Source organism: Entelurus aequoreus, linkage group LG01 (genome assembly GCF_033978785.1).
Source record: "Entelurus aequoreus isolate RoL-2023_Sb linkage group LG01, RoL_Eaeq_v1.1, whole genome shotgun sequence".
Taxonomy (NCBI): Eukaryota; Metazoa; Chordata; class Actinopteri; order Syngnathiformes; family Syngnathidae; genus Entelurus; species Entelurus aequoreus.
The window spans coordinates 68,832,256-68,858,965 of NC_084731.1; the positions used below are offsets into that span (position 1 = coordinate 68,832,256).

The 26,710-nt window shown below is 41.9% G+C and overlaps 2 protein-coding genes across 3 annotated transcripts in view; one reads left to right on the top strand and one right to left on the bottom strand.

The window, feature by feature from the left end:
- The window catches only part of LOC133656235 (succinate dehydrogenase [ubiquinone] iron-sulfur subunit, mitochondrial-like), a 51,615-nt gene that overhangs the window by 20,021 nt on the left and 4,884 nt on the right, over window positions 1-26,710 (bottom strand). Inside the window, exons 2-4 of the mRNA XM_062057174.1 lie at window positions 19,637-19,770; window positions 10,429-10,514; window positions 10,232-10,368 (exon numbers count right to left, since the gene is read on the bottom strand). Of these exons, the coding sequence (XP_061913158.1) occupies window positions 10,232-10,368; window positions 10,429-10,514; window positions 19,637-19,770 (357 nt within the window). The remainder of the gene's footprint in view (window positions 1-10,231; window positions 10,369-10,428; window positions 10,515-19,636; window positions 19,771-26,710) is intronic.
- Window positions 22,461-24,719, top strand: LOC133656224 (uncharacterized). 2 transcript variants are annotated; one of them, XM_062057161.1, is made up of 3 exons: window positions 22,461-23,142; window positions 23,208-23,324; window positions 23,461-24,719. In XM_062057161.1, the coding sequence occupies exons 1-3, from the start codon at window positions 22,587-22,589 to the stop codon at window positions 23,763-23,765; spliced, it is 978 nt and encodes a 325-aa protein (XP_061913145.1). In that variant the 5' UTR covers window positions 22,461-22,586; the 3' UTR covers window positions 23,766-24,719. The 2 variants fall into 2 exon arrangements, with proteins under 2 accessions (XP_061913145.1, XP_061913136.1); XM_062057152.1 differs by having other exon boundaries at window positions 22,461-23,324; window positions 23,421-24,719.

The following is a 26,710-nucleotide window of genomic DNA, read 5'->3' on the forward strand; positions in this document are numbered from 1 at the left end:
GCAAATAATCATTAACTTTAGAATTTGATGCCAGCAACACGTGACAAAGAAGTTGGGAAAGGCGGCAATAAATACTGATAAATTTGAGGAATGCTCATCAAACACTTATTTGGAACATCCCACAGGTGAACAGGCAAATTGGGAACAGGTGGGTGTCATGATTGGGTATAAAAGTAGATTCTATGAAATGCTCAGTCATTCACAAACAAGGATGGGGCGAGGGTCACCACTTTGTCAACAAATGTGTGAGCAAATTGTTGAACAGTTTAAGAAAAACCTTTCTCAACCAGCTATTGCAAGGAATTTAGGGATTTCACCATCTACGGTCCGTAATATCATCAAAGGGTTCAGAGAATCTGGAGAAATCACTGCACGTAAGCAGCTAAGCCCGTGACCTTCGATCCCTCAGGCTGTACTGCATCAACAAGCGACATCAGTGTGTAAAGGATATCACCACATGGGCTCAGGAACACTTCAGAAACCCACTGTCAGTTTTTTTTTGATTGATTGAGACTTTTATTAGGAGGTTGCACAGTGAAGTACATATTCCGTACAATTGACCACTAAATGGTAACACCCGAATACGTTTTTCAACTTGTTTAAGTCGGGGTCCACTTAAATTGATTCATGATACAGATATATACTATCAGATATATACTATCATCGTAATACAGTCATCACACAAGATAATCACATTGAATTATTTACATTATTTACAATCAGGGGTGTGGAGGGGGAGGAGGGGTAGGATATGGACAGCAAGTAGTGGACAGAGAGAGAGAGAGAGAGAGAGAGAGAGAGACAGAGAGAGAGAGAGAGAGAGAGAGAGAGAGAGAGAGAGAGAGAGAGAGAGAGAGAGAGAGAGAGAGAGAGAGAGAGATCAGAAGGCATAAGAAAAAGTATCTGCATTTGATTGTTTACATTTGATTATTAGCAATCCGGGGAGGGTGTTAGTTTAGGGTTGTAGCTGCCTGGAGGTGAACTTTTATTGCGGTTTTGAAGGAGGATAGAGATGCCCTTTCTTTTATAACTGTTGGGAGCGCATTCCACATTGATGTGGCATAGAAAGAAAATGAGTTATGACCTTTGTTAGTTCGGAATCTGGGTTTAACGTGGTTAGTGGAGCTCCCCCTGGTGTTGTGGTTATGGCGGTCATTTACGTTAAGGAAGTAGTTTGACATGTACTTCGGTATCAGGGAGGTGTAGTGGATTTTATAGACTAGGCTCAGTGCAAGTTGTTTAACCCTGTCCTCCACCTTGAGCCAGCCCACTTTGGAGAAGTGGGTAGGAGTGAGGTGGGATCTGGGGTGGAGGTCTAGAAGTAACCTGACTAGCTTGTTCTGGGATGTTTGGAGTTTAGATTTGAGGGTTTTGGAGGTGCTAGGGTACCAGGAGGTGCATGCGTAATCGAAAAAGGGTTGAACGAGAGTTCCCGCCAGAATCCTCATGGTGCTTTTGTTGGCCAGAGAGGAGATTCTGTAGAGAAATCTCGTTCGTTGTTTAACCTTTTTGATTACCTTGGTTGCCATTTTATCACAGGAAAGGTTAGCCTCTAGAATGGAACCTAGGTAGGTGACCTCATATTTCCTGGTGATAACAATGTCACCCACTTTTATGGTGAAGTCATTGACTTTCTTAAGGTTGATGTGGGACCCAAACAGGATGGATTCCGTTTTACCCAAGTGTATGGATAGCTTGTTGTCAGCGAGCCAGGTGCAAGTTCTACACAGCTCAGCACTGAGGATTTTGTCCACCTGTGACTTGTCCTTGTCGGATACCAGCAGGGCAGAGTCATCCGCAAACAAAAACAATTCACAGTCGCATGCAGATGACAAGTCGTTTATGTATATTAGGAACAGTAAAGGTCCCAATATACTGCCTTGGGGGACTCCACAGCTCACCGAGAGGGGGGGGGGGGGCACGGTGCCGTTCACCTCTACCACCTGCTCCCTCCCCTCCAAGTAAGATTGCATCCAGTTCCATGAGGTTTTGTTAAATCTGATTGCTCTGAGCAGGCACGTGCACACATAGGGCCATATGGGTGCTTGAGCCCCTGCCCTTTTTTGCCTCGTCTTAAAAAGTGCCCTCTGCCTGTGTGTGTGGGGTTTTTTTTTCTGTTTTTTTTTTCTTTAAACAACATTAATAAATTCCTGTCAGGGATGTAAAAAAAACAAAAAAAAACAAAACAGCGGTACAAAAACTCCACGTTTTCTTGTAATACCGGGTTGTTTGAGCCTGCCGCTTCCGCCAGAGAGAGAGAGAGGGCGAGTGAGTGAGTAAGTGAGAGGCCAGAGGAGAGAGCCAACTGCGCCTCTGAGGAGACGTGACAGTGGAGCAACTTGAACCTGTGAGTTATGGTCTAGTCGCCGTCCACTTATTCAGCATCTAATATGGGTAATATTTCAGAAAAACGCTGTATTATTCTATTAGTCAATGTGTCAGCTTCTGTTTTTGCCGGACGTCGGGGCACGGCGCATCAATTGAGCACGGCACATCAATTCCGCACAAAGCAGAGCGGATCGTGCGGGACAGGAAGTAGTGTACAAAATACAAAATAAAACACCGGGTTAATTTTCAAAATAAAATGCACTGTGTTTACGGCGGACCACATTTCTCTCACAGTGGCGGTTTAGATATAAAGTTTATTGTGACTTTGCTATTACTGTGTGGGTTGACAAAATAATAATAATAATAATGATAATAATGATAATAATAACAATAATAAGAAGAATAATGATAATGATAATAATAATAATTCAGTTGTTTAGTCTGAGCATTAAGTGAGAAAGACCATAAGTTACAACTTGATGGTGTTTTCATCAAGTTAAGGGAAGAAGGACAGATTTTCACATTGAAGTTTTTTCCATTTGGGTATTCATTTTTGTATTTTTTTTCAAAGTTCATGTTGCACTGTTCAATGTTCAATATCAAAGTGCTTATCTTTAACAATAAATAGCCTAATAATAAACCAGTGTTTTGTTGCTTTTCATGTCTTCCAAGCCTATGATAATGTGAATTAACTCATTATGACAATAATTTGTTGACACAAAAGAAATGGCAATCAATTTTACCTACAAAGGACACACAGCTAAGTAGTTAGCTTCCTATAAGCAAATTTAATTTTACATTAATTTCCATATTGTGTAAAGCAGTGGTTCTCAACCTTTTTTCAGTGATGTACCCCCTGTGAACATTTTTTTAATTCAAGTACCCCCTAATCATAGAAAAGCATTTATGGTTGAAAAAAAGAGATAAAGAAGTAAAATACAGCACTCTGTCATCAGTTTCTGATTTATTAAATTGTATAACAGTGCAAAAATATTGCTCATTTGTAGTGGTCTTTCTTGAAATATTTGGAAAAAAATATATAAAAATAACTAAAAACTTGTTGAAAAATAAACAAGTGATTCAATTATAAATAAAGATTTCTACACATAGAAGTCATCAACTTAAAGTGCCCTCTTTGGGGATTGTAATAGAGATCCATCTGGATTCATGAACTTAATTCTAAACATTTCTTCACAAAAAAAAAAAAAAAAAAAAAATCTTTAACATCGATATTTATGGAACATGTCCACAAAAAATCTAGCTGTCAACACTGAATATTGCATTGTTGCATTGTAATGAATGGAATAGCCTATTTGATTTGATGTTCAGTTTATGAACTTACATTCATATTTTGTTGAAGTATTATTCAATAAATATATTTATAAAGGATTTTTGAATTGTTGCTATTTTTAGAATTAAAAAAAAAAATCTCACGTACCCCTTGGCATACCTTCAAGTACCCCCAGGGGTACGCGTACCCCCATTTGAGAACCACTGGTGTAAAGGACCAAAAAAAAAATGTCCTGCCCTTTTCTGACTTTAAGCCCCTGCCCCTCTATAATTATGTGCACGTCCCTGGCTCTGAGCTTATCCAACAGTATAGCGTGGTTAACGGTGTCAAAGGCCTTCTGAAGGTCCAGCATGACCATGCAAAGGTATTTGCCCGCGTCCACCTCATGTTTGATGTGGTCAGTCAGATAGAGAAGGCATGTGTCAGTGGAGTGGTTAGTTCTGAAGCCGGATTGGAATTTGTACATGAGTTTATTAGTGGCAAGGTAACTATCGACCTGTTCATAAACTATTTTCTCCATTACTTTCGAAATGGAACTGAGAATAGAAACAGGTCGGTAGTTGCCAGGTTCCAATTTGCTTCCTTTTTTAAAGAGGGGAGTTACTCTTGCTATCTTAAAATCTTTTGGTACTTGGCCTTGTGTAATTGATAGGTTTATTATGTGCGTGATGATCGGGGAAATGATGGAGGGAGAGTCCCTGAGGAATCTGGAGGGAATATTATCAAGGCCGGTGGCCTTGTTTGGGTGGAGCGCGCTCAATTTTTTAAACACCTCATCAGCTGTGACCGTTTCTAATTTGAAATCATCGTTGGATACTCCTAGCTTTCTGTAGAAGGCTTTAATGTGTTCTACACCAAAGCGACCAGAGTGGTGGGACAGCTTGTTGACAAGAGTTGCGGCTATGCTGATGAAAAAGGTGTTAAATCTGCTAGCTACCTCCATTTTGTCTGTAATAAGGGAGTCACCTTCCTTGATGCTGATGTTGGTGAGTCTGGTTTTAAGTTTCTGGCTGCAACCAGGAAGCTGGTTGTTGAGAATTTTCCAGAGCTCACGTGGCTTATTTGTGTTTTCCTCTATTTTGTCGTTAATGTAGTTTTTTTTTAAGGATTTAGTCAGGTTGGTTGACTTATTTCTTAATTTATTGCATTGCTTTTTGAGAGTTGAAAGGAGTGATTTGAGGTTGATATTATTGGGTTGTTTATCTACTTCTGTTTTACATTTTTGGTATTCGGAGTATTTTCTGTCTCTGTCTTTTATGGCAGCTAATAGGTCCGGATTCATCCATGGTTCCGAGCGGGCTTTGATCCTGACTGTTTTCACGGGAGCCATGTCATTTAGTATCTTTAGGAACGCCGTTTTGAAACGATCCCAAGCAACATCGACCAGGTTGCTCGCAAGCACAGGGGACCAGTCTCACTCATCTAATTTTAAATTGAAATTGTCATTGGAGTATTTTTTGAGGGATCTGGATTGGGCTGTTATGTGGCCATTGGCTTTGAGTTTAGCTATTTTGCGGGTGCAGAAGGTTAGATAGTGGTCGCTAAGACCACAGATCATGACCCCATTATTTTTTATTTTAGGCCGGTCTGAAGTGAGAATGAGATCTATGGTTGATTGGGTGGAATCACACACCCTTGTAGGTAGCGCTATTAGCTGGGAAAGACCGTGCAGATTACAAAACTTGCTGTAGGATCTGAAGACAGGCACATCTTTGCGTTGAATATCTGTCTTCAGATCCCCAGTTATAATTTTCTCCACGTTGTCTGTCCCTGCCAAGCACTCTTCCAGAGCCCCATAGAAATCACTCTGATTAGGGGGTCTATAAACAGTCCCTATTAGTACCGGCTTAGCGTTTTTAAATTTGATTTCCGCCCACACAGATTCCAGGTCATTGTGGTTAAGATCAGTGCGAGTTATGTATTTAATATCTTGGTGAATATACATACAAACGCCCCCACCGTGTTTATTCCTATCCTTTCTGATAACCGAAAAGTTTTCTATTTCTATCTCTGAGTCAGAAATACTTTGATCAAATTTGGTTTCAGAGAAACACAAGATTTTTACCTTCGTGTTGAGGAACATTTCTCTGATTTGGTCGAGTTTGGTTCCAGAGAGGCTGTTCACATTAAGGTGGATGATGAGTAGTCCACTGGAACCAAAAAGAGCATCAGAGTCCGCTGTGTTGTGGTACTGACCAGAAAAGTTGTTGGTTATTATTGCTCTTGAAGTTGGAGAGCAGGAGGGAGAGAAGGGAGAGATAGGAGAGAGAGAGAGAGAGGCATATTGATCTTCCTCAAGGTGAAGGGGGAGGGGCGTAGTTGGAGAGGGGGAGGCCAGGTAGGGTGGGTGGGGGTGGGGGTGGATTTGCTTTTGGCGGGGTTTTTTTTAAGACAAAGAGAATAAAGAAAATGTTTGTGTAAAGGCGCCTCTAAATCCTGTGTATGCCGTGGATCCAGACGCCGCGTCCTCGACCGTCAGGGAGAGGCCGCGTGGACCCCCGCCACACCGTCTCCGTCGCCATCCACCGCCGTGTCCTCGACCGTCAGGGACCGAGGAGAGGCCGCGTGGACCCCCGCCACACCGTCTCCGTCGCCGTCCACCGCCGCGCCGTTCACCGCCGCTGAGTCGCTGCCTTCTCCAATGACTGGGTCGTCCTCCACCGCCGCCGCCGACCGTGTCGATGAACGGGGCGAAGTCCTCCGTCGAGCCACCGATCGCTGGAGCACAGGTGAGCTTGCGTTGAGATGAGCCGGTAGCCAGGTTAGCTTCAATGGCGACGCTAGCAGTAGCATTGCTAGTCTTCGCCAGTCGGGACAACATTAACCGTGTTGTTACAGGTCCAGGGTTGAGTTCAGTGTCTCCTGATAGTAGAAGTAATAGTAGTATTATTGACTTTCTGTCTATCCTTCCAGTCAGGGGCATGTTCGCTTTGCCTCGATGGGCAGTCAAGCACGATGCTATCACGTTAGCTCCAAAGCCAAAGTGCTTCGCTGATGTATTGTCGTGGAGATAAAAGTCACTGTGAATGTCCATTTCGCGTTCTTGACTCTCATTTTCAAGAGGGTAAAGTATCCGAGGAGGTTTAAAATATAAATCCGTGATCCACAGTAGAAAAAGGAGGAAGTGTGGGATAATCCGAGTAGTTGTTTGAATTCCCGATCGGGAGCGATAGAGAGTGCGACCGCTCATCTCGGCGTCCTGAACTGAACTACAGTTGGTCGCTACATCTGTACGTGCAAGTTAAAACTCTCCTATGCAAGGCGAAAACCGTTTATCAACAACACCCAGAAACGCCGTCGGCTTCGCTGGGCTTGAGCTCATCTAAGATGGACTGATACAAAGTGGAAAAGTGTTCTGTGGTCTGACGAGTCCACATTTCAAATTGCTTTTGGAAACTGTGGACGTCGTGTCCTCCGGACCAAAGAGGAAAAGAACCATCCGGATTGTTATAGGCACAAAGTTGAAAAGCCAGCATCTGTGATGGTATGGGGGTGTATTAGTCCCCAAGACATGGGTAACTTACACATCTGTGAAGGCGCCATTAATGCTGAAAGGTACATACAGGTTTTGGAGCAACATATGTTGCCATCCAAGCAACGTTACCATGGACGCCCCTGCTTATATCAGCAAGACAATGCCAAGCCACATGTTACATCAACGTGGCTTCATAGTAAAAGAGTGCGGGTACTAGACTGGCCTGCCTGTAGTCCAGACCTGTCTCCCATTGAAAATGTGTGGCGCATTATGAAGCCTAAAATACCACAACGGAGACCCCCGGACTGTTGAACAACTTAAGCTGTACATCAAGCAAGAATGGGAAATAATTCCACCTGAGAAGCTTAAAAAATGTGTCTCCTCAGTTCCCAAACGTTTACTGAGTGTTGTTAAAAGGAAAGGCCATGTAACACAGTGGTGAACATGCCCTTTCCCAACTACTTTGGCGCGTGTTGCAGCCATGAAATTCTAAGTTAATTATTATTTGCAAAAAAAAATAAAGTTTATGAGTTGAACATAAAATATCTTGTCTTTGTAGTGCATTCAATTGAATATGGGTTGAAAAGGATTTGCAAATCATTGTATTCCGTTTATATTTACATCTAACACAATTCCCCAACTCATATGTATATACACAAACACATTGATATATATATATATATATATATATATATATATATATATATATATATATATATATATATATATATATATATATATATATCTATATATAGATATATATATAGATATATATATATATACACACACACACACACACACACACGTATACACACACACACACACATTTATATATACACACACATATATACAGTACATACAGACACACACACACACACATTTATATATACACAAACACACACACATTTACATAAACACACATATATATATATATATATATATATATATATATATATATATATATATATATATATATACACACACACACACATATATATATATATATAGATATATATACATATATACAGTAAATACATACACATATGTATAATATATATAATATATCCATCCATCCATCCATTTTATACCACTTGTCCCTTGTGTGTGTGTGTGTGTGTGTGTGTGTGTGTGTGTGTGTGTATATATATATATATATATATATATATATATATATATATATATATATATATATATATATATATATATATATATATATATATATATATATATATATTAGGGGTGTGGGAAAAAATCAATTCGAATTCGAATCGCGATTCTCACGTTGTGCGATTCAGAATCGATTCTCATTTTTAAAAAATCTATTTTAAAATTTAAAAAAAAATTTTTTTTTTAAATTAATCAATCCAACAAAACAATACACAGCAATACCATAACAATGCAATCCAATTCCAAAAGCAAACCCGACCCAGCAACACTCAGAACTGCAATAAACAGAGCAATTGAGAGGAGACACAAACACGACACAGAACAAACCAAAAGTAGTGAAACAAAAATGAATATTATCAACAACAGTATCAATATTAGTTACAATTTCAACATAACAGTGATTAAAAATCCCTCATTGACATTATCATTAGACATTTATAAAAAAAAATTAAAAAAGAACAACAGTGTCACAGTGGCTTACACTTGCATCGCATCTCATAAGCTTGACAACACACTGTGTCCAATATTTTCACAAAGATAAAATAAGTCATATTTTTGGTTCATTTATTAGTTAAAACAAATGTACATTATTGCAATCAGTTGATAAAACGTTGTCCTTTACAATTATAAAAGATTTTTACAAAAATCTATTACTCTGCTTGCATGTCAGCAGACTGGGGTAGATCCTGCTGAAATCATATGTATTGAATGAATAGAGAATCCTTTTGAATCTTGGCAAAAATCTTAGCCACACAATTATCAAATGTAATAGGAAAATTAATTCATACTGACCAAAGTGGCTTCATGGAAGGTCGAAAATCTTCAGACAATACAAGGAAATTGTTTAATGTTATTTACTATGCTTGAAGTCTCCCTTATCCCACAGCAGTATGTACTGTTGATGCGGAGAAGGCATTCGACCGCATAACTGCTCATTTATGTTTTGCACATTACGTAAATTTGGATTTGGAGATAATTTTATACAATGGATTAAGATGCTTTATACAAGGCCCATGGCATCAGTCAAAACCAATAATCATATTTCAGAACCTTTTTCGTTAAAAAGAGGAGTAAAACAGGGATGTCCTGCATCTGAATTATTATTTAATTTGGTTATTGAACCCATAGCTGCAAAAATAAGAAGTGAAAATAATATTCATGTTATAAAAATTGGCTCACAGTATAATAAGCTATCGATGTATTGTGACGACATAATTCTCTACCTGTCACATGTTAACTCCTCTCTTCACTATATCAATAATGTCATCACTGAATATGGCTGTTTATCAGGGTATAAAGTCAATTGGGACAAATATATTACCACTTAACACTGCAAGAAATCACAAGTTCAGAACTCCAAAATTGGGTTTGGTTTTGAAATTGTATTGCATTATTATGGTATTGTTTTCATTTAAAAAAAATAAAAAATTAAAATTAAAAAAAATTGTTTTTGAATCGAGAATCGTGTTGAATTGAAAAAAAAAATCGATTTTGAATCGAATCGTGACCCCAAGAATCGATTCAGAATCGAATCGTGGGACACCCAAAGATTCCCAGCCCTAATATATATATATATATATATATATATATATATATATATATATATATACATAAATATATATATATATATATATATATTTATGTATATATATATATATATATATATATATATATATATATATATATATATATATATATATATATATATATATATATATATATATATTTATGTATATATATATATATATATATACATAAATATATATATATATATATATATATATATATATATATATATATATATATATATATATATATATATATATATATATGTATGATACACAGTATTATATATAATATAATATATTATATATAAGAGTAGAGTACAGAGGTGTGCATGTCAACCCACAATGTCAACAACAAAACACTAGAACTGTATTTTTGTCCCATGTGGACCCAGCGAGACTTACAGGCACCAGGTCCTTGACCACGTACATGTGTGGGAGCGGGTAGATCTTGGTGGCCTTGCTGGCGTTGCCGTCGATCTTGTTGAGGCACGCCAGAGTGTTGCCGCCGTTGATGTTCATGGCACAGGAGCCACAAATCCCTATTACAGGTCCAAAGGGTCAGACAAGACTAGCGCCATTGGCTGTGCTCCATCTCTCACCCTCGCGACAGGAACGTCGGAAGGTCAGCGTGGGGTCAAGCTCGTTCTTGATCTTGATGAGAGCGTCCAGGACCATGGGACCACAGCTGGATTCAGGAGACACCATCCAAACATTATCACGCTTCAACACATCATCATGCTAGGAAGACTAAAGGATCACATTTACAGCTCCTTTTAAGATGTGTAGCAAAGCCTAATTCATTCTAACCGTCCTAATGCAGCAATGATAAACTGCATCTGTGAAATAATTCAAATATATTTATGACCAGTTGATTGCTTTCATGAGACAAACATAAACCATGGTAACACTTCAAACCATCCTCAAGTAGTTCCATAAATTACATGGGTGGTAGCGCTCACTTCCTGGAGACGAAAGCTAGCGCGTTGATCGCTAGCTAAGAGCAACATGTGATGGATGTTATAATGTAATGTTCTTTGTCCAGGCAAAACTATCACTTTTATGGCTGTGATATTCCTGGACTCTGGTGGAGATGTCTCTAATCACTAATTGTCTTTCAGTTCTTCAAATGGTTTATTTTGTGATTGATGCTGTATTACTGCATTCTCCATGTTGAATCAAGACATTCCTGATTTGGATAATATCATATTCAGATAAAGTTGATTTTCTCTCTCTCTCTCTCTCTTTTCTGCGTTTTTCTCTCTCATTTTCTCTTTCCTGCGTCTCTCTCTCTCTTTCTCCGGCATCCGTCTCTCTCTTTCTCTCGCTCTCTCTTTTCCACGTCCTTGTCTCTTTCTTTCTCTCTATCTCTTTCTCTCTCTCGTTCCCTTTTTCCAGCGTCCTTCTCTCTCTTTTCTGTGTTTCTGTCCCTCTTACTTTCTTGCGTCTCTCTCTTTCCTGCGCCTCTCTCTCTCTTTTTCCTGCGTCCTTCTCTCTTTCTCTTTTTCATGTTACTCTCTCTCTCTCTTACTTTCTTGCGCCTCTCTTTTTCCTGCGTCCTTCTCTTTTTCTGTCTCTATCTTTTTTTCTGCGTTCTTCTCTCTCTCTCTCTCTTTTTTCTAAGTCCTTCTCTCTTCCCTGCATCTCTCTGTCTCTCTCTCTACTTTTGTCCTACACCCTTAGTCCCCTCACTCTCTTTCCTGCATCCTTCTCTTTTCTGCACCCGTCCCTTTCTCTCTCTTTTTCCTGCGTCCTTCTCTCTCTTTCTTTCTCTTTCTTGCGCCCGTCCCTCTCTTGCTCTCTTTTTCCTGCATCCTTCTCTCTCTCTCTTTTACATGTTTCTCTCTCTCTCTCTCTCTCTCATTTTTTTCTCTACACCCTTCTTCCTCTCTCTCTCTTTCCTGCATCCTTCTCTCTCTTTATTTCTCTTTCTTGCGCCCGTCCCTCCATCCCTGTCTTTTTCCTGCGTCCTTCTCTCTCTCTCTCTCTTTTTTCCGTGTTTCTCTCTCTCTCTTTTACTTTCTTGCGTCTCTCTCTTTTCTGCGTCTCTCTCTCTTTTTTTCCTGTGTCCTTTTTTCTCTTTCTCTCTCTCGCTCTCTTTGCTGCGTCCTCTCTCTTTCTCTCTCTCTCTTTTCTACATCCTTTTCTCTCTCTTTTTTCTGCGTCCTTTTTTCCTTTTTCTTCCCCTCCCTCCCTCTCTTTTTCCTGCGTCCTTCTCTCTCTCTCTCTCACTCTTGTCCGTGTTTATCTCTCTCTCCCTCTTACTTTCTTGCGTCTCCCTCTTTCCTGTCTCTATCCCTCTCTTTTTGTTGCAGCGCGGATTCGAACCCAAGATTTTCCCTCAGCAAGATCACACTCCCTGTCTGGCAGCATGTCAGGACACGCCCCCACCGATTGCATCACGCCCTCTCTTCGCCGCAGCTGCAGGCGGTTAGTCATCAGCACACCTGGCAGTAATCAGGAGGACAGCATAAGAACCAGTCACTCCTTGGGACCTACGCCGGAACGTCGTTAACTCTTGTAGTAAGCATTACGTCTCTGGCTTTCCTCTTGTTGTCCTCGACCTTGCTTTTGTCTTTTGCCCCTTTTTGTCTTGTTGACTTATGTCCCTTGTTCTCCTTGCAGTTGCCTCTCTCAATGCTCGATCACTCGTTTTGGACTTGGACATTGTTGCTTGCCGCCTGCTTTCGACCACCTGCCTGTCCCCGGATCTCCCTTGTGCCTACCCTCTTGGTCAGACAAACTTTTCATCCATCACGCATGTACAACATCCTCTTGAATTATTTACATGGTTAATTCTACACTTAATCCTGCAACCAACACTTAGAGTAGCATACACATCCCACACAATCATCAAAGGTTACAATAAACCTGGTAACCTTAAGCTCTTCGTGGTGTCGTCTCCTTCCAACCCTCACGTACATAACAGTACGTTCCGGCCAACCATGTCAGAACCAGACAACACCCCCCAGCCTAGCCTCGCTCCCCAGGCTCGGATCCCACGAAATCCGGACTTGGAGGTAATGTGCTCAGTCCTGAAGACGCACCACACTCGTTTTGAGGCATTAGAGGACAATTTAGAGAAGGCTTTCACCAAGTTATATATTAAGTTTGACGAGCTAGTCCCCAGCCCAGTGCAAGACTTGGTAACTGGACAGCATGCTACACCAGCTACTAGCTCCGGTAGCGCTTCCTTTAGCCGAGAGCCCAAGATTGCTAGCCCTAAGCCTTTTGAGGGTGATTTTGAGCTCTGTAGGGGGTTTTTGGTGCAATGTGAGTTTATTTTTTTGCACCAACCCTCGCGTTACACTACTGATGGGGCCAAAATTGCATTTATTTTTTCGCTGCTTGCCGGACCTGCTCTCAAGTGGGCTACTGCAGCTTTGGACAAGTCACTGGGCCTCGGCACCGACTACTCAGCCTTCCGGTCCGAATTTTTGGCTGTCTTCGACCACCCCAAGGATGGGGGGGATGCCGCAAGACGCTTGCACACCATCCGGCAAGGAACTCGCTCGGTGGCAGCCTACACCCTTGAGTTCCGGACCATTGCGGCAGACAGTGGTTGGAACGACAAAGCCCTCCAAAGTGCTTTTCGTCAGGGACTCGCCGAAGAAATCAAGGACGGTCTGCTGAGGGATAGACCAACCTCTTGCAGAGGCCTCATTGACTTGGCACTCCAGTATGATCAGAGACTTGTGGAGCGAGCAACCGAGAGAGCCCGGAGCGTCGCTAGGAGAACCCCGGCTACGACCTCATCTCCTGTCTTTCAGCCATTTGGAGGACAACCGACCCCATTACCTGTTGCGGTCTCAACCACCGAACCCATGCAAGTAGGAAGAACCCGTTTGGGGACAGAGGAGAGGGAGAGAAGGATGAGGCAACATCTCTGCCTTTACTGTGGGGGTGCGGGACACATTGTCCGCTACTGTCCGGCACTACTAAAAGACCAGGCTCACCAGCAAGGGGGATCCTGGTGAGCCATTCGACACTCCCCCGGGGACAAGAGAACCCAGGCATCCTGTTTTCCGCGTCCTTAACTTGGAACGACAAGAGAGTTGGAGTTAAAGTTTTTTTGGACTCCGGGGCGGACGATAGTCTTATGGACTACGGCTTTGCCCAACAAAACAAGATTCCTCTGGTATCTTTGAACAAGGACCTTCCTGCTCAAGCTCTGGACGGACGTCCATTGGGTCCTATCAGACACCGATCAGAACCACTGCTTCTCACCTTATCCGGAAACCATTCTGATACCATCCGTTTCTGGGTTTTGGAGGCCCCTTTCACTCCAGTTGTCTTAGGAAGAGCATGGTTGAAGCAACATAATCCTCACATTTCATGGACCTCCGGAGAGATAATGGCTTGGAGCACCCTTTGTCACGCTAACTGCTTGAAGTCAGCCTCGGCCCCCAGCAGAACTATTCAATCTACTAACCACCAGGTCGACCTCTCTACCATTCCTGAGTTCTATCATGACCTCGCTGAAGTATTCAGCAAGGAATGTGCTCTATCTCTCCCGCCGCATAGACCATATGACTGCGCTATCGAGCTGCTTCCTGGGGCATCCCTGCCGTCTAGTCGGCTGTACAACCTGTCTCTTCCCGAAAAAGAAGCCATGAAGAATTACATCACTGAATCTCTGGCTTCCGGTATCATAACCCCTTCCAAATCCCCTGTGGCTGCGGGGTTTTTCTTTGTGACTAAGAAGGACGGGTCATTGCGACCCTGCATTGACTACCGGCACCTCAACAACATAACCATCAAGAACAAGTACCCACTGCCACTTCTAAACGCATCTTTTGAACCCCTGGCACCAGCTACCATCTTCACTAAACTCGACCTTCGCAACGCATACCACTTGGTTCGGATTAAAGAGGGGGATGAATGGAAGACAGCGTTTAATACTCACCTTGGCCACTACGAGTACAGAGTTATGCCTTTTGGTCTTACCAATGCTCCTGCTGTTTTTCAGACACTGGTCAATGACATTCTTCGTGACATGCTGGACCAGTTTGTTGTTGTCTACTTGGACGACATCCTTATTTTTTCTCGCAACCCGCAGGAGCATCAACAGCATGTCCGTTTGGTCCTTCAGCGTCTTCTCGAGAACAGACTGTTTGTCAAGGCGGAGAAATGCCTTTTTCACGCCTCATCTGTGGATTTTCTGGGCTTCATTGTGGAGAAGGGGCACGTCAGGGCTGACCCTGAGAAGGTCAAGGCTGTGGTAGCCTGGCCACAACCCACATCCAAGACAGAACTCAGGAGATTTCTGGGCTTCGCGGGATTTTATAGAAGATTCATTCGGAATTTCAGTCTTATTGCAGCACCCCTCAACGCTCTCACCTCATCTAAGGTCAATTTTTTGTGGTCACCTGAGGCCGACAGTGCTTTTAGAGGACTCAAGACCAGCTTTATCTCTGCCCCCGTCCTCATCCATCCGGATTGGGACTGTCCATTCTTAGTGGAGGTGGATGCTTCTGACTCAGGGATTGGAGCTATACTTTCTCAGAGATCTAAGATTGATAACTTGCTTCACCCCTGTGCATTTTTCTCCAGGCGACTTTCCCCGGCTGAACTCAACTACGATGCTGGTAACAGGGAGCTGCTGGCTGTCCATGAGGCTTTATTGGAGTGGAGACACTGGTTAGAGGGAGCTAGGCACCAGTTCCAAATCTTGACTGACCATAGCAACCTTCTCGCCATTCGGTCAGCGTGACGAATCAACAATCGACAGGCAAGGTGGCAACAGTTTTTTTCTCGCTTCGACTACGTCTTGTCTTACCGACCAGGATCCAAGAACCAGAAGGCAGACGCATTGTCTAGAGTGCACATGGCTGAGAACGCTTGTCCGCCCATCCCTGAGACATTCTGCCACCAGCTCGTATTGTGGGAATGGTCACCTGGAAAATTGAGGACCAGGTGAAGAAGGCTCTGCAGGCTCGTCCTGGACCTGGGGGCGGACCGCCTGGCAAGTTGTTCGTTCACAGAGAACTTCGTTCCCAGGTCTTGGATTGGGCCCACTCTAGTCTGTTTTCCTGCCATCCTGGGTTCCAACGTACATTATCTTTTGTCCGAAGACGTTTTTGGTGGCCATCCTTGGCTGCTGACACTCGAGAGTTCATCACTGCCTGTTCCACTTGTGCCCGCAGTAAACCGTCACACCGACCCCCGGCTGGTCTACTACGCCCACTGTCGATTCCGGCTCGCCCATGGTCACACATAGCTTTGGACTTCGTCACTGGCTTTCCCGTCTCGAGAGGTAATAACACTATACTCACCATTGTCGACCGTTTTTCTAAGGCAGCCCACTTCATACCCCTCCGCAAGTTGCCTTCCTCCTCCGAGACGGCGGATCTTCTCACGTTGCACGTCGTAAAACAACATGGGATTCCTATGGACATCGTATCCGACCGGGGCCGTCAGTTCACCTCTAAGGTATGGAGAACATTTTGTAAGGGGATCGGGGCCTCTGTCAGCCTCACCTCAGGATATCACCCCCAAAGCAATGGACAGGCCGAAAGAGCCAATCAAAGTCTGGAGTCTATGCTTCGCTGCGTTGCCCAACGTCAGCCCTCGTCCTGGAGCAAGTTCATCCCATGGGTAGAGTACTCCTACCTTGCCGACCCCTCTCTTCTGGAGGACTTCTACTGTGCCAACCCGGGGGCCCTCAGACGCTCGTCGGGTGCCTCGCCTAAGGAGGGGGGTACTGTTGCAGCGCGGATTCGAACCCAAGATTTTCCCTCAGCAAGATCACACTCCCTGTCTGGCAGCATGTCAGGACACGCCCCCACCGATTGCATAACGCCCTCTCTTCGCCGCAGCTGCAGGCGGTTAGTCATCAGCACACCTGGCAGTAATCAGGAGGACAGCATAAGAACCAGTCACTCCTTGGGACCTACGCCGGAACGTCGTTAACTCTTGTAGTAAGCATTACGTCTCTGGCTTCCCTCTCGTTGTCCTCGACCTTGCTTTTGTCTTTTGCCCCTTTTTGTCTTGTTTACTTATGTCCCTTGTTCTCCTTGCAGTTGCCTCTCTCAATACTCGATCACTCGTTTTGGACTTGGACATTGTTGCTTGCCGCCTGCCTTCGACCACCTGCCTGTCCCCGGATCTCCCTTGTGCCTACCCTCTTGGTCAGACAAACTTTTCATCCATCACGCATGTACAACATCCTCTTGAATTATTTACATGGTTAATTCTACACTTAATCCTGCAACCAACACTTAGAGTACCATACACATCCCACACAATCATCAAAGGTTACAATAAACCTGGTAACCTTAAGCTCTTCGTGGTGTCGACTCCTTCCAACCCTCACGTACATAACACTTTTTCCTGTGTCCTTTTTTCTCTTTCACTCTCTCGCTCTCTTTGCTGCATCCTCTCTCTCTCTCTTTACCGGGTCCTTCACTCTCTTTTTTCTGCATCATTTTCTCTTTCTCGTCTCTCTCTCTCTCTTCTGCGTCTCTCTCTTTTCTGCGTCTCTCTCCCTCGTCCTTCTCTCTCTTTCTATCTCTCTTTTCTGTTTTTTCTCTCTCTTTCACTTTCTTGCGTCTCTCTCTTTTTCCTGTGTCCTTGTTTCTCTTTCTCTCTCTCGCTCTCTTTTCTGTGTCCTCTCTTTCTCTCTCTCTCTTTTTTCTGCATCCTTTTCTCTTTCTCTCTCTTTCCTGCCTCACTCTCTCTCTCCTGCGTCTCTCTCCCTCTCTTTTTCCTGCGTCCTTCTCTCCCTCTCTCTCTTTTCCGTGTTTCTTTCTCTCTCTTACTTTCTTGCGTCTCTCTCTCTCTCTTTTTCCTGTGTCCTTGTCTTTCATTCTCTCTCGCTCTCTTTGCTGTGTCCTCTCTCTTTCTCTTTCTCTCTTTTTCCTGCCTCTCTCTCTCTCTCTCTCTTCTGCGTGTCTCTCTTTTCTGCGTCCCTCTCCCGCTCTTCCTCTGTCTCCCTCTCTCTCTCTCCTTAAAATACCTTAAATTTCTCTGGACATTTTATAAAGAAAATTCCAGGACAATTCTGGCACACTGATCACAAGTGAGCTAGCTAGCTTAAATGCTAACATGAATACAAGACACACGAATGTCTTTCAACAGTATTTCGACACCAATATATTCAAAATAGGGCTGTTACATGTGAAAGAGGAAACTCTGACTGGCGTACTCAAGTTTCACTTCTCTACTGTACTTTGGATAAATGTTCCCAAGTTATGAGCAAATAAATGATGCGCATTCAAATAAAACATCTAAAAATGTCTAACATTTTAAAGTTAAGTTAAATTATGCAAGTGAGCGATTTAGTGTGATTAATCACAGTTCATAAGTAGGGATGATGTTTGATAAGGAATTATCGAGTTCGAGCTTATTATCGAACCGATTCCTTATCGATTCTCTTATCGAGTCCACATAGGTTGTTGTATATGGAAAAAAACCCACAATATTTGGTTTAACAAAAGCTCACTTTTATTATATAATAAAAAAATAAAATCTAATAAATAAATAAATATTGACTTTTACCCACCTAAAAAATAAAATAAAATAAATAAATATTGACTGTTGTTACCCAAAGTATATTAAGTGGGATTTTTCAGAGAAAAAAATATATACAGTAACACAAAAACAAACTGTCTCTGTGATCACTATAGGTGTATAAATAATAATATAGTGTTAAATAAAATCAGTCCCTTGGGCACAAAACTGAAAATAATACAGCTCTCCAAAAAGTGCACTTCTGCTGCTATTTGACATAACTGTTTGTTATGATGTTTTGACATTTTTACACTATTTCTTTATTGAAAGAAAATTCTATGAAGAGAAAAGTTGTTTGCAAATGTGGTTACAATGCTAAAAAATGAAAAGTTAAAGCTAAAAAAAGAAATACACTTTGAGTTAACATTATTTCTTTATGGGGGAAAAATGTTATGAGCTAGAGAATATAACTACTACACTACCCAGCATGCAACGGGAGTTATGAGCATGCGCGGTAGCCCCGAAAAGTGTTGCATGTTGCCACGCTGTGAAAGTAAACGTCAAGAACTCAGCCAACACGCCTCGTCTGCATCATTTATAATTAGACAGACAACACATCTACAGTGTGATTTTGTTTTGTTTACAAGGAAAGAAAAACAAAAGTTAAAAAAGGGAGATATGTTGTATATATGTATGTGCTGCGGTTGTTTTAAGAACGTTGCGACAGCTGCCGTAAAGGAGGTGCGTTGCTAGCCTGGTTGCTATGTTTCCGGTTGGTCGTAAAAGTGTTCGTCATGTGTTTTACCCTGCTAAAATCTCTCAGTAAAGTTATTCGATGGATTATAGCTTTTGTTTTGAACTTTATTACACCTTGGAGCGCTTTTTCCCGTCCATTGTTTTCCTGCTTTCGCTATCTGCGCCTAATGACTGAGCTACATGACGCCATTTCTTGTGATGTCCCACGGAGCATTTCTGGTCGGGACGGGATTCGAATAAAGAATCAACTATTTTCCTTTACTATAGTGGTCTCGATAACGGGTACCGGTTCTCAAAAAGGGATTCGAGTCCGAGGACTCGGTTCTTTTCTTATCAAACAACCGGGAAAACCGGTTTCGAGTATCATCCCTATTCATAAGTGTGATTAATCGCATCAAAAATGCAATTGTTTGACATCAATAATTAAAACATAACTACTATAAAATAATGAAGACCCACAACCACACAAACAGGAAGTGAACCACACCATTTTGCATCATTAAAACCTTTACAAGATTAAAAAAATAACAATAAAGATATATATATTTATAAACGTGGATATGCTGTAATGTATATGTCATAATGTCAGTCGTCAGGTCTTACGTGTTGAGGTCCAGTTCATACGTCTGCATCCTGGGCTTGTCCCCGGCTGTGTCCGGATCCCAGCGGTAGATCTGGAACTTCTTGATCCTGGGCTCAGGAGCCGGGGCCGCCGCCGTCTGGGCGTGACGTACCATCTGAGTGGCACCGACACATTTAAAAAAATCAATTTAAATCAATTAAAATGAATGCCCAAAAAGCCCTTTTTTATAAGAATACATTTTTAAAAATACATTTTCAGGCCATCTCCGTGCAACCTGTTTTGAAAAGGTTTCCTTGTAATAATTACACCAAATAATACATTGCGAGTATTGAATCGACTCATTCTTGTTATTGTCTCATATTTATACTTTGTCGGTTAATTTGTGTCTTTTTTGTTAAAGCTGAGTTGTATGCATTTGACTATTGTAAACAGATTTTTGTTACATCAATTTATGCTGACAACTTCATTTAATTTTAATTGAATCTCATTTCATAATTTCCTTTAATTTACAAGAAGTGGGTGGATGGGTCTTGAGTTTTGAAGCAACAAATATTCATGCACTGAATTTTTTTTTTATACACAACATTTTAACAAAGTGAACTTTTAAACACAAATTTTTATGAAATAAAATTGTCCGCATATTTTGATTGAATTTGTGAACAAAATTTCTGTTTTGGAAAATTAGGTTTATTCAAATGCTGTGTTTTAAAATACAGTAAAAATGTGTTGCTTTGAAACTCAAGACCTAAACCATTTGAATTAAATGAAATTAAATTAAATGGACATTTATTGAAATTGTCACCATAATTTGATGTAGAAAAAAAAACAAACTGAAAAATGAGTAACATAAATTCAGTGTCAAAAAAAGCTTTCGTAATAAAGACACAAATTAACCTCCATAGCACTGTACTACAAATGTGGCATTCACAAACAAATCGAGTCTTTTGAATGGCTCTTTTCAGTAATAATTTATACAACTCTTATATTTTTGTGACAGAGTGATTGGAGCACATACTTGTTGGTCACAAAAAACATTCATGAAGTTTGGTTCTTTTATGAATTTATTATGGGTCTACTGAAAAGGTGAGCAAATCTGCTGTGTCAAAAAGTATACATACAGCAATGTTAATATTTGCTTACATGTCCTTTGGCAAGTTTCACTGCAATAAGGCGCTTTTGGTAGCCATCTACAAGCTTCTGGTTGAATTTTCGACCACTCCTCTTGACAAAATTGGTGCAGTTCAACTAAATGTGTTGGTTTTCTGACATGGACTTGTTTCTTCAGCATTGTCCACACGTTTAAGTCAGGACTTTGGGAAGGCCATTCTAAAACCTTATTTCTAGCCTGATTTAGCCATTCCATTACCACTTTTGACGTGTGTTTGGGGTAATTGTCCTGTTGGAACACCCAACTGCGCCCAAGATCCAACCTCCGGTTGGTTTTAGGTTGTCCTGAAGAACTTGGAGGTATTCATTAGAGATGTCCGATAATATCGGCCTGCCGATATTATCGGCCGATAAATGCTTTAATATGTAATATCGGGAATTATCGGTATCGGTTTCAACCTCCCGATTTTCCCGGGAGACTGCCGAATTTCAGTGCCCCTCCCGAAAATCTTCCGGGGCAACCATTCTCCCGATTTCCACCCGGACAACATTATTGGGGGCCTTTAGCGTCCTCTACAACCTGTCTTCACGTCCGCTTTTCCTCCATACAAACAGCATGCCGGCCCAGTCACATAATATATGCGGCTTTTCACACATACAAGTGAATGCAACGCATACTTGATCAACAGCCATACAGGTCACACTGAGGGTGGCCGTATAAACAACTTTAACACCGTTACAAATATGAGCCACACTGTGAACTCACACCAGACAAGAATGACAAACACATTTCGCGAGAACACCCGCACAGTAACACAACATAAACACAACAGAACAAATACCCAGAACCCCTTGCAGCACTAACTCTTTCGGGACGCTACAATATACACTCCACGCTACCACCAAACCCCCCCCCCCCCCCCCCGCCCCCCCCATCTCCCGAGTTCGGAGGTCTCAAGGTTGGCAAGTATGCTCTAGTACAGTGGTCCCCAACCACCAGGCCGTGGCCCAGTGGATCGATTGGTACCAGGCCGCACAAGAAATAAAAAATAAAAAAATAAAAAAAAGATTTATTTTTTATTAAATCAACATAAAAAACACAAGACACACTTACAGTTAGTGCACCAACCCAAAAAAAACTCCCACCCCTCATTCACACTCATTCGCACAAAAGGGTTGTTTCTTTCTGTTATTAATATTTCTGGTTCCTACATTATATATCAATATATATCAATACAGTCTGCAGGGATACAGTCCGTAAGCACACATGATTGTATTTTTTTATGACAAAAAAAAAAAGAGAAAAAAAGAAAAAAAATACCATGACACCCCCACATTAAGAGTTGGACAATATCGGAATACCGGATATCGGCAAAAAAGCCATTATCGGACAACTCTAGTATTCATCCTTTTTCATTGTCCCAATTACTCTCTCACCAGTTCCATTGGCAGCAAATCAAGCCCAGAGCATAATACTACCACACCATGCTTGACGGTAGGAATGGTGTGACATCACATGGACAAAGATAAGACCTTCTGGAGGAAAGTTATGTGGTCAGATGAAACAAACATTGAGCTGTTTGGCCACAATACTCAGCAATATGTTTGGAAGAGAAAAGGTGAGGCCTTTAATCCCAGGAACACCAATCCTACCGTCAAGCATGGTGGTGGTAGTATTATGCTCTGGGCCTGATTTGCTGCCAATGGAACTGGTGCTTTACGGGGGGACTTCCGGTTAAGATGTGAAGGAGGGAGGACGCGTCCGAGCGACTCTCCGTGAATTTGACACTCAAATTGTATAAAAACCACATATTGTGAGGAAATTCGAGTTGAAAGGAGAACATAAGTGATTATAGGCACACTATGGCTTCGCGGGGCGGCAAAACTCCACAGCAGGGGATAAAGGCGCACTTTACTCGGCATAGTAAAACTACCACTACAAACAGTGGGACTAGCTTAGCCTCTCCAGCTAGTAGCTCTGTAGCTGCTAAAGAGGCTAATGCTGGTAGCATGACCGCAGCCAGCCTACCCCCAGAAATGGAGAGCCTACACCGACTCATGACCGCATCAATGGAGAATATAATAGCTCCGCTGAAGAGGACCATGGATGAAGTGAAGATAATTGTGGAGGATCAAGGCAAAAGGATCGTCGACTTGGAAGAAAACGCAACGCAGCTAACTGAACGAGTCACCGCTCTTGAGGCTATATGTGAGCAGCTCTTGACCCAGAACGAGTCACTGAACGAACGCATGGAAGACGCCTCTAACAGGTCTAGACGCTGCAACCTGCGCGTCACGAACGTACTACCGAGTCCTGGGGAAAGGAACGACTGTGTTCAATTCATGCAAAACTTTTTTGCCACAGTACTTGGGGACGTGTTCACCGAGCCACCCATACTAGACAGAGCGCACAGGATCGGTAAGGAAAATCCGGGGCCCAACCCGAGGCCTAGAGTGATGATTGTCCGCTTCCATTACTTTCAGGACAAGATGCGTGCACTACGGGCAGACAGGAGCCTGCTACAATGGAAGGGACAGAAAATTATGCTCTATCCAGATTATGCGCCAGCTACTGTGAAACTTCGTGCCACATTCACCAAGGTAAAAGCTCAAATGTGGAAGAAGAATGTCCGATTCCGCCTCGTCTTTCCAGCTGTTTTAAAGGTGGAATTTAAAAACAAAACGCATGCATTCAAGACCGCTGATGAAGCACAACGATTCTATGACCGGCGTATAGCCAGACTCCCGGACATGGAGAGAAACACAACTACCAAACCAGCGAGAAGAGGGCGCGCCACCACCCAGGAGAGAGGCGACACCGGCCGGGAGAGAGAGGAGGAGAACGGCGCTGGACTAGGCAACGAAGAGGATGGAACGCACGGGAAGAACGGTCCGGGAGGAGAGGACGAGGCGATGGGAGGCATCAGCGTGGAAGGAGAATATAACGACGAGGTGAACGACGGCGAAGAAGAAGACGGCGGCAGCGGCAGCGAGTCCGGAGACAACATGGGGGCTCTGGACGAGAATGACGGTACTGAGTAGCATTGATCCGAGAAATGGGGTAAGAACACCACTACAACTGACACTTATGTAAATAGACACATCCACGGTTGCCTGCCAAGGAAATGGACACATTGAAGGGAATAGACTGATGGGAAACGGACAGAGATTTACTTTCTTTTGGACTTTTGCAAGAACTTGGGACTCACGGGGGGGAGGGGGATGGTCAGGGGAAATAAGGGAAACGCTGGTATGGTTTATTGGTTTAGTCTATGTTTGAACTCTCATTCTATAAGATATTAGATCTGGAATCAGATAGAATACAAACCTTTTTTTTTGTTTTGTTCTGTTTGTGTGTGTGTGTGTGTATGTGGGTGTGTGTGTGTGTGGGTGTGTGCGTGTGTGTGTATCCATTCATACATATGTGTGTGGGTGCGTGCGTGAGTATCCACATCAGGACATGGATCGTGTGTGGGTGCTTTTGTGGGAATGTGGGCAAGTTCGCATGTTTTTGTATGCATATGTATGTGTGAATGGGATTTTACGTGGGTATCTGATAAACATTTAGAAGCACTACATGTTTGTAATGATCCTTTATGTATTTTACTGTAAACCTTTTTTATTTATATTTTCCACGGAGGGAGAGAGGAAAGATGACGGTATAAGGGAGAATGTATAATATTTAAGGGACTAAATTGGTTGAACATTGGATATCATACAGGCGACAAAACATTATGGAACCTGATCTGTACAGGGTTCAACTTGAATATCTTTTCATACTCTTGTGTACTAAAAGAGGGATTTGGAAGGCATTTCCCCTTCGTCTCAGCTCGATTGTTGTCTCTGCTTTCACCACCTATTTCCCTCTCTCCCTCTATATTTTTCTATTTGTTTATATTTTTTATTATTTTCTATTTTATTACTCAGTTGTACTGCATATATGTTGAGGATGAGACCGATCTATATATACATCAATATTATGGATAAGTTGTTGACTTTGTTATACACTGGACATGCTAGCGTAGAGGGGCTCCCCTGTCCTCGTTCCCGGTGGGCTTGTCTCCGGGGCGCTGTGGTGGGTGCTGCCGTAGCTGGGTCGACAGCCGGTTTAGTGTTGTGGTGCTGCGGTGGCGCCCGTTGGGGCGCTCGGGAGACAGGTCTATACGTACCCTGGTGCAATGGAAGTAGTTTGATATGCGAAATGAATACTACCACATTCCTTTTTTCAAGTGAATATATGCGTGGTTGTGGGTGAGTGCGTATATGTATTTACATGTATGTGCACATATAGGTCCGCATATATATTACCGGTTTTTTTCTGTTTTGTTTTTTTGTCTCTCATGTTCAAAAAAGAACACTGGTTACTAGGTAGTATAACTAGGAATATGCTCTCTGTCCTGATATAGATATAATCCCAGAGATTTAACTTTGATATAGAATCATGAACCGTGGATATTGATACTTTTTGTTTTCTTATTGGAACATTGACTTTTCTCCTATATACCCTCTTAGGGGTTTTTGTTTATCTTTTCTTTTATTCTAACTCACAATGTTATGGTTGAGGGACCTGTGTAGAGGAGAGTCGCTCGCTGTGCGATAGAGATAGGAAATGGTTAAAGCTAGCCAGGTTGAGGATTGGAGAGGATCACGCGAGCGAGCCTCTGTACCTTGGGGGTCATCTTTTGTTTCTTGTTTTATTTTTATTTTTATTTTCTTCATTATTCAAAAAAATTTAACTGAAACATGCAACAGACGTGATACAGGGAAGACAGAAAAAGTACGAAAGGAAAACCTTTATGCAAAGTAATGAAGTAAGGGTGGTGTCATTGAATGTTAATGGGTTAAACAATCCGATTAAGAGAAGCAAAGTCTTGGCTAAATTCAAAAAGGAAAAGATGCAGGTAATATATTTACAGGAAACGCACTTATCTAAACAGGAACATGAAAAATTCAGGAAACTCGGGTACAACAATACATTTTACAGTACATTCTTAAAACAGAGTAATAGGAGGGGTGTCGCCATATTAATATCGAACTCAGTTAAATTTGAATTAATCAAGGAAATATGTGATAAAGAGGGGAGATATATAATAGTGAAAGGGAAATTGGAAAACCAAACAGTAACGTTAATTAATGTCTATGTCCCCCCAGATAGCGGTAAATCCACGTATGAGAAAATATTTGATGTTATTAACAAAGAAGCAGAGGGGGTTTGGCTGTGTGGAGGTGACATTAATCTGACTTTGAATTATAACTTAGACACGACAAGCACGATTAGAAGTAAGGAACACATTAGCAAATATGTGAACATAATGATGAAGGAATTGGGAATAATAGACATATGGAGAGAACTACACCCGTTGGAGAAGGACTATACTCATTACTCAGCACCACATCAAATGTACAGTAGAATAGATATGTATCTGATGAACAAAGAAGAAATACACAGAGTGAAGGAGTGCAACATAGGAGTAACGGATCTCTCAGACCATAGTGTCATATACTTGACAATTCATCTAAATAGTAGGAAGAAAAACACGTTATGGAGATTGAATGTGGGCATCCTGAATAGTGAAAGTGTGATAGAATCAACAAAAAAAGATATAACCTCATATTTAGAAGAGAATGATAACGGGGAGGTGGAGCCGACAATTTTATGGGATGCTCTGAAGGCGGTCTTAAGGGGGAAGTTGATAGCTCAAACATCTTTTATGAAAAAGGCAAGATTAGAATTATATCAAAAACGAATCGGAAAATTGAAAGATTTGGAACAACAACATAAAACAGTGGGAACCTCTGAGATAATGGATCAGATTAAAGACATGAGAAAAAAAGTAAACGAAATGCTTATGGATGAGGTCGAAAAAAAGACCAGGTTTGTGAAACAAACATACTACGAGGGAGGCTCTAAAGCAACAAAGATGTTAGCTAGGAGACTGAAAAAACAACAAACATTAAATAATATTCACAAAATAAGGGACCCCAAG

Bases quoted from the DNA above. Each gene is read 5' to 3' on its own strand.
- LOC133656224 (XM_062057152.1), top strand. From the start codon at position 22,587: ATGGCTTCGCGGGGCGGCAAAACTCCACAGCAGGGGATAAAGGCGCAC. The intron at 23,325-23,420 runs GTAAAAGCTCAA...CATGCATTCAAG, and splicing joins TTCGTGCCACATTCACCAAG to ACCGCTGATGAAGCACAACG.